This window comes from Lithobates pipiens, unplaced genomic scaffold, assembly GCF_037356315.1.
Source record: "Lithobates pipiens isolate NorthernLeopardFrog02 unplaced genomic scaffold, aLitPip1_a1.2 Scaffold_13, whole genome shotgun sequence".
NCBI lineage: Eukaryota > Metazoa > Chordata > Amphibia > Anura > Ranidae > Lithobates > Lithobates pipiens.
In genome coordinates this window covers 489,858,348-489,866,910 of record NW_027507718.1, presented here as the reverse complement: position 1 = coordinate 489,866,910, position 8,563 = coordinate 489,858,348, and the positions used below count along the sequence as shown (strand labels likewise).

General features: G+C 44.7%; 1 protein-coding gene across 2 annotated transcripts in view; it reads right to left on the bottom strand.

The window, feature by feature from the left end:
• Positions 1-7,461: 7,461 nt before the first annotated feature.
• The window catches only part of MAVS (mitochondrial antiviral signaling protein), a 75,117-nt gene continuing 74,015 nt past the window's right edge, over positions 7,462-8,563 (bottom strand). For both annotated transcript variants that reach the window (XM_077478004.1, XM_077478005.1), the window contains one exon: positions 7,462-8,091. In XM_077478004.1, the coding sequence (XP_077334130.1) occupies positions 7,471-8,091 (621 nt within the window). In that variant the 3' untranslated portion in view covers positions 7,462-7,470. The remainder of the gene's footprint in view (positions 8,092-8,563) is intronic.

Genomic DNA, 8,563 nt, shown 5'->3' with positions numbered 1-8,563 from the left:
TCCGCCAGGTATAACAGGGTATCATCGGCATACATGCTGATTTTCTCATCGAATGTTTCCTGTGTTAGACCCCGGATTTCAGAATTACTGCAAATGGAAATGGCCAATGGTTTTGCAGCTAGCGTGTATAGTAGAGGGGAGAGTGGACAGCCCTGACGCGTGCCTTTAGTGAGGCCAAACGTCTCAGACGGCCAACCATTGGCCACCACTCTTGCTGAGGATTCTTGATAAAAGGAGTCAAATCCATTTAATGAACTTGGTCCCAAAACCATATCCCTCAAGGCACCTCCACCGCCTTGGCAGTGTTGAGGGTCACCACTACGCGTTCACCTACGTTGTCGTGGGTGGCCTGTAGGTTAAAGTTACTTCATTTACAATACCACGCAGCGTGTTTTCCTCTATAATACATCCACACTAATTCCCCCGCTTACAAGGTTTTTATTGCTCCCATTAGGCAGATTCACCCTCTTTATTTTGTCCTGTTTACCATTAACATTGAAAATGAAAGTAAAGACAAGCTCAAATTTTAGGTTGTCCCCTGAAGAGTAATAGAGGGGAAATATTCCAATGGGGACACTAGTTCCGGTCACCTGGGGTCCCCAAAAAATCCCTTAATTTATCGGTATTATCTCACGTCCTGTTTTGGCTAAGGGACAGGAAGTGAAGTTAAACCTCCCAGAGTCTCCAATTGGACACAGATGGCAAAAAAAATAAACTGACAGCGGTAATAACCCTCCTTTATTCTAGCCAAAATGAAAAAAAAAAAGCTATACCTATAGTTCTACTTTTAGGGGGAAAAAAATGCAACTTTGAGGAGATTTCCTTCTCCGTCATCACTTAATTTTCCTTCGACTATAACCAAGATCGGAGAGGCAGAAGGGGGGGGGGAAAAAATCATTCAACTGTTTGATAGGTTAAATCTTTTAGGTAAATAAAACTTTGCCATAAATAATTAGAGAGCCACCGAAATTTCGGCTGGTGAAAATGGGGTTTTCAGCATTTTGCAGATACAGAAAAAGGTGCCGATAATTTACTTTTTTCTTTTTAAACTGACCAAGATAGCAGCCAGCAAGATTTTTAACACCACAACAGAAGCGCAACGGACCAGTGTGAAGACATACATAGAATTTAAAGTGATGCATTTTTCTTGAGCTTTTCTTGTGCTAAAGGTACTGAAATGGCTGACTATAACATCATATTTTTAAATTAATGGTATTAAAATTAAAAATATGAAATTTATAAAAATATAAAATTATATATGTTTTTTTTTTTTCAACTGTTAATTTCAGTTTCCTGAATTTCTGATTTCAGCTCCAAAATTTCCATTCAGTGCACCTCTAAATATAATAATTACAGGCACAGAGAAAGCAGTGATCGCAAATGGCTTTTTTTGTACTCCTTTACAAGCAAACACCATAAAGTGAACCTGATCTGCTCTAAATTACTTCTAAATGTAGCGCTACCTCCGCAAGGGTCGCTGGAACTTGCTTTCCCCATTGGTTTCCCTGACCTTTTAAGCCCCTCACTCCTGACACACTGGGTTCTGACATACTTCAAGCAAACATAAAATGCAAAGACACCAATAATTAGTAAGATTTGCAAGTCAACACTTTACTGGGAGAGTAAGTCAACCAGACTATAAAGGTTACAGGTATAACCCAATTTAAGTGATATTGCAGTAGAATGAGATCAGAACACACAATGAAGTAACAATAGCAATAAAGTCAAATAGCTATAATAATCAGGCTAAAACAGGATTAATGACCCTAGAAACAAGAGGGGGAAGATGAGACTTTTAGTCAGTCCACTCCCTCTAGGCCCTGATTCCACAAGAATTATGACATAAACAATATATGAGGTTTATGTAGGAGTTCCCCTTTAATAAACGGTTGTATATCAACAAGGAGGTTGTAATCTGCCACAGGCTCTATGAGTCTCCTGATGAAACAAGGTCCTTGGAGTATAGGTATCCTTGATCTTCAGCTAGCTATGGTGGGCCCCAGAGATGTTATTGTGTAGTAGCAGGCCAATCAGGCTGAATGTAACAGATGTTGTATTTTCCCCATCAGGTCAGTTGTAAAGGTGTCTGCATGCAGTTTCTTTTAGGTACAGTGTCAAGGATAAGATGGGTTTCTGCCTGCTCACCAATCTAGCCAAAACACTGGTACTGTGAGGCAGGATGTCTTTGCACATCTTCATGAATATGTGCTGCAAGTTGTGGTTCCTGACTGGCAACCTGTAGTCCCAGGAATCCAGCGATAACTGCGTGGGTGTGCAGTGGATATGAACCCTATCAGCGCCTTGTAATGCAGCCCTCATGGTGAAGGTGCCAGCCAACAGCATCTACAGTGACAGCCTCTTGCAGCTCTGAATCCCATATCCCAAGACAGACCAATTTATCTGCTTTTCCAGAATTCCTTTAGCCTTTCAGCACATTGAACTTGTAGTTTCAAACAGCATTAAAGTGGTTGTAAACACAAAAAAAAAAAAAAAAAAGTAATTAACCACTTTCAGACCGGACCATTTTGCTGGTAAATGACCAGAGGTCTTTTTACACTTTGGCACTGCGCTGCTTTAACTGGTAATTGCGCGGTCATGCAATGTTGTACCCAAACAAAATTTGCGTCCTTTTCTTCCCACAAATAGAGCTTTCTTTTGATGGTATTTGATTGCCTCTGCGATTTTTATTTTTTGCGATATAAACGTAAAAAGACCGCAAATTTTGAAAAAAAATGATATTTTCTACTTTTTGTTATTAGAAAAATCCAATAAACTCAATTTTAGTCATACATTTAGGCCAAAATGTATTCAGCCACATGTCTTTGGTAAAAAAAAAGTCAATAATTGTATATTTATTGGTTTGCGCAAAAGTTGTCACATCTACAAACTAAGGTACGTTTTCTGGAATTTACGCAGCTTTTAGTTTACGACTGCCTATCTCATTTCTTGAGGTGCTAAAATGGCAGGGCAGTACAAAACCCCCCCAAATGACCCCATTTTGGAAAGTAGACCCCCTAAGGAAATTGATAAGAGGCATGTTGAGCCCATTGAATATTTTATTTTTTTGCCTCAAGCGATTGAATAATGACAAAAAAAAAATTTTTTTTTTTTTTTTACACAAAGTTGTCACTAAATGATATATTGCTCACACATGCTATGGGCGTATGTGAAATGACACCCCAAAATAAATTCTGCTGCTTCTCCTGAGTACGGGGATACCACATATGTGGGACTTTTTGGGAGCCTAGCCGCGTACGGGGCCCCGAAAACCAAGCACCGCCTTCAGGCTTTCTAAGGGCGTAAATTTTTGAGTTCACTTCTCACTACCTATTACAGTTTTGAAGGCCATAAAATGCCAAGATGGCACAAAACCCCCACAAATGACCCCATTTTAGAAAGTAGACACCCCAAGCTATTTGCTGAGAGGCATGTTGAGTTCATGGAATATTTTATATTTTGCCACAAGTTGCGGGAAAATTACAAACTTTTTTTTTTTTTTTTTTTTTTTTCACAAAGTTGTCACTAAATGATATATTGCTCACACATGCCATGGGCATATGTGAAATGACACCCCAAAATAAATTCTGCTGCTTCTCCTGAGTACGGGGATACCACATATGTGGGACTTTTTGGGAGCCTAGCCGCGTACGGGGCCCCGAAAACCAAGCACCGCCTTCAGGCTTTCTAAGGGCGTAAATATTTGACTTCACTCCTCACTACCTATTACAGTTTTGAAGGCCATAAAATGCCAAGATGGCACAAAACCCCCACAAATGACCCCATTTTAGAAAGTAGACACCCCAAGCTATTTGCTGAGAGGCATGTTGAGTCCATGGAATATTTTATATTTTGCCACAAGTTGCGGGAAAATTACAAACTTTTTTTTTTTTTTTTTTTTTTTCACAAAGTTGTCACTAAATGATATATTGCTCACGCATGCCATGGGCATATGTGAAATGACACCCCAAAATAAATTCTGCTGCTTCTCCTGAGTACGGGGATACCACATATGTGGGACTTTTTGGGAGCCTAGCCGCGTACGGGGCCCCGAAAACCAAGCACCGCCTTCAGGCTTTCTAAGGGCGTTACAGTTTTGAAGGCCATAAAATGCCAAGATGGCACAAACCCCCCCCAAATGACCCCATTTTGGAAAGTAGACACCCCTAAATTTAGGGGTACACTAGTGAGACTAGGTAATAAATGGCGGGTGCCCTGAAACTATAAAAAAATAACTAACCAACCAGCGTCACCTGTAACAGTTATATGGTGATCACTGGTGAAAGGGTTAACTAGGGGGCAATCAGGGGGCTTTATGCGGTAGTATATGGGGGTCCCTGGCGCTATAAAAAGCTGCGGCGAACCTAAATACCTACTTGCCTAACTAGCGTCACCTGTGACACTAATACAGCGATCAGAAAAACGATCGCTTATTAGGCTGGGTTCACACTGGAGCGATGCGGGAACGCCACGAATGCGCGGCGGGTTCCCGCATCGCATGCCTCCCGGCGGCAGTTCACACTGCCCTATGCGAACTGCTGGGAGTGTCAGTGAAATGTTACTGACACCCCCAGATCAGTTCGCATATCGCAGTGCGATCTGCAAACTCGGATCGCATGGTGTGAACACCCATGCGATCCGATTCTGCTGCGGGCCAAAAAAAGGGTCCCGTGCGAATTTGCGGCGGGTGCGGCGGGTGTGGCGGGTGCGGCGAATGGCTGAACTCGAATCGCACAGAGATCGGATGTGATTTGCACTGCAGTGCGAATCACATCCGTTCTCAAACCGCTGCAATCTGAACCCAGCCTTAGTGACACTGGCGACGGGGGGTGATCACGGGGTTAAACCTTTATTGGGGGGGTTAGGGGGGTACCTTAGAACTAAAGGGGGCTAACCCTAACTGCCCTAACAGTTATTAGTCACAAATGACACCCGCCGGGTGATCAGGGGGTTAAACCTTTATTAGGTAATAAATGGCGGGTGCCCTGAAACTATAAAAAAATAACTAACCAACCAGCGTCACCTGTAACAGTTATATGGTGATCACTGGTGAAAGGGTTAACTAGGGGGCAATCAGGGGGCTTTATGCGGTAGTATATGGGGGTCCCTGGCGCTATAAAAAGCTGCGGCGAACCTAAATACCTACCTGCCTAACTAGCGTCACCTGGGACACTAATACGGCGATCAGAAAAATGATCGCTTATTAGGCTGGGTTCACACTGGAGCGATGCGGAAACGCCGCGAATCCGCGGCGGGTTCCCGCATCGCATGCCTCCCGGCGGCAGTTCACACTGCCCTATGCGAACTGCTGGGAGTGTCAGTGAAATGTTACTGACACCCCCAGATCAGTTCGCATATCGCAGTGCGATCTGCAAACTCGGATCGCATGGTGTGAACACCCATGCGATCCGATTCTGCTGCGGGCCAAAAAAAGGGTCCCGTGCGAATTTGCGGCGGGTGCGGCGGGTGTGGCGGGTGCGGCGGGTGCGGCGAATGGCTGAACTCGAATCGCACAGAGATCGGATGTGATTTGCACTGCAGTGCGGTGCGAATCACATTCGTTCTCATAAACCGCTGCAATGTGAACCCAGCCTTAGTGACACTGGCGACGGGGGGTGATCACGGGGTTAAACCTTTATTGGGGGGGTTAGGGGGGTACATTAGAACTAAAGGGGGCTAACTCTAACTGCCCTAACAGTTATTACAGTCACAAATGACACCAATGCAAAAAAAAAAAAAAAAAAATGACATTGGTGTCACTGTGACTGGGGGGCAGGGGTAATTGGGGGGGTGATCGGGGGGTAAAGGGGGGGTGTGAGTGTGCCTGGCATGTTCTACTGTGTGTGGGATGTGTTGGTGCAACTCACTGATCCGCTCTCCTCCGTGTCGGAACGAAAAATACCGACACGGAGGAGAGAATACATCACTTCCTCTCCTGTGTTTACATTACAGGAGAGGAAGTGATGTCACCGGGGATTTCTATTCGTCGGGAGCGATCGCGAGGGGGTGGCCATGAATGAATGGCCGTCCCCTCGTCCGGGATCGCTCCCGAACGAAAACCGACCGCCGCAGGCACCGGGCGGGGGCCCGATCGGGCCCCCGACCCGCGGGAGGCAAATCACGTACATGTACGTGCTTATGCCTGCCCGTGCCATTCTGCCGACGTACATCGGCGTTAGGCGGTCGGCAAGTGGTTAAGTAATAAACCCGAAAGACAAAAAAGCATAATGAGCTAGTATGCATCGCATACTAGCTCACTATGAAATACCTTAGATCAAAGCTGTTGCAGCGGTCCCTGCACACCGCTGTGACCGACGACATGTCTCCCAGAGTTATGTCCAGGTTTGCGGGCTCCAGCTCTGTGATTGGCCAGAGCCGCAATGACGTCACTCTCGTGCATTCGCGTAGGAGCCGCTTGTCACGGCATGGCTGCTGAAGAAAGGCACGAGCGGCCCGTTTCTTCAGTTTATATGTACCGATGATGTTGGCACATGTGGATACTGAGAATATCTCCTAAGCTGTGCAAGTTTAGGAGATATTAACGGTACCTACAGGTAAGCCTTATTATAGGCTTACCGGTAGGTAAAAGTGGTGTAACAGGGTTTACAAACACTTTAAGTCTAAGGTAAATCCATATCCCACAATCCTTTGCTATCACTGAATGACTTTTTCTCTGCATTGAGGAAGTGATGTGATTATTCCCCATGTTGAGCACTAGAGGGAACATGCTCCATGTATAGCATACAAAGGAGTGTCCCCTGATTGAAGGTAATAACTCAGCCAGCACTTGGCTACATCAAGATAACAAAACATCTAGAGTGCAGGTACCTTGTGGTGTCTGAAAGTTTTTGTGCTAGTCTTCGATCCATGTGTCAGACTGTACACAAGTCTTCAACCCCAAGTCGGCATTAAGCTACAACCCCTCACAATGCCAAGTCCTTCTCTCTGTCAAACTTCAGTAGGCAGTAAAGGCTCTGGCATTTGTCAGCTAGATGACGGGGCTTAGTGTTGGGACAGGATGGAGTTTAATCTTGACTTGGTCAAAAGCCGAGGCCAAATGTACATCCTGGGCTGAGAATCCAAAGATTTGCACACAAATTAACACAGATACTAGCGAACACCACTAGGTGCCTACACTCCATCATTTCTACTACCTTTAGAAGCACCATTAGAAATGTTAGAAGAGTTATTGTAACAGCAGAGGCTGTAAGCTCACACCCGTACCTGATTTTTCTTTTTAGCCTTCCCAAGGAAAGTATGAAAATAGTGACTTCCTCAGAGTCACTATTTGCATAACCATAGGCATGCCCCCTCCACCATTGTCCATGTCCATTCAAGTGACATGGCCCACAAAGCAGTGTATAAAACTAAGTACATGTTAAAATGATCAGAATCATAATGAATTGATTTAAGAAATTCTGCCGTGCCATTATGGGAAAAGAAAATTAAAAAGTGGAGTGTTCCTTTAGAGTCTTAGTTTTTGTATTTGAGCCATACTATATATATCGAAAGGCAAACAACAGCAGCTGAAAGTGCGATAACAAGGGGATCGTGCAGGTTGCTCTCCCTGGGCTTTTCTTTTTCTTTATTGGCCTTGCTGTCACTTGTCTCCCCGATTCCTGAGGTTCTTGTTCTCTTTTCCGGCACACTGTTTCCAGACATGAGGTCCACTGATGGGTTATCATTGTACTGAAGTCTGTAGTAACTCAAATCTTTGGAAATCTCAAAGCTGTCCTCTTCTGGCTGTTGTCTGCTTGGTTCCCTGCTATAAACAGAGCTAGAAGCTCGTGTAGGATCTTCAATTTCCTCTGGTCTCTTTGTAGGAGTGCTGCCTGAGCTTTTAATACTAGGTGTTCTTGGTAACACATCACGTGGTGTAGGACTTCCCTTGCTGGCCCTTGCGCCGGGTGATTCGGAAGAACTCGAACACTGTGAACCCCCATTGCTCGATTCATCCACACTTATCTCAAGTTCAGGCACCCTTGATAATGGAGGAACCTCAGTTTCTCTTGTGACATCTGCAAAGCCGGCACTATCATCCAGCACTCCTGGTTTGTCGACATTTGTTGGTCTACACGATGAGGGCTGCACGCTCTGCAAATGAATCACACAATTACATGAGCAGATCTTAACATTAGAATACATAATTGGAGAAATAGGCAGGCTGAAATACTAATGCCGCGTACACATGACCGGACTTTGACGGACTAGGTCCGACGGTCTTCCCGATGGACTTTCAGCGGAGGTCCCACTGACTTTCTGAACGAAACGGACTTGTCCACACATGACTGGACTAAGTCCGTTTGAAAGCCTGTTTGTTTTAAACGTGATGACGTAAACGGGAACAAACAAGGAAGTTCAATAGCCAGTAGCCAATAGCTGCCCTTGCGTCACATTTGGTCCATCGGACTAGTACACAGACGAATAGTTTGTTCCTGATTTTTAGTCTGTCGGACTTGAGTCCGTCGGATAGATTTGAAACATGTTTTATTTCTAGGTCCGTCTCACTTTTGGGGAAAAAAAGCTGGAGCCCACAGACGAACGAATTGTCCGACGGATTCCGGTC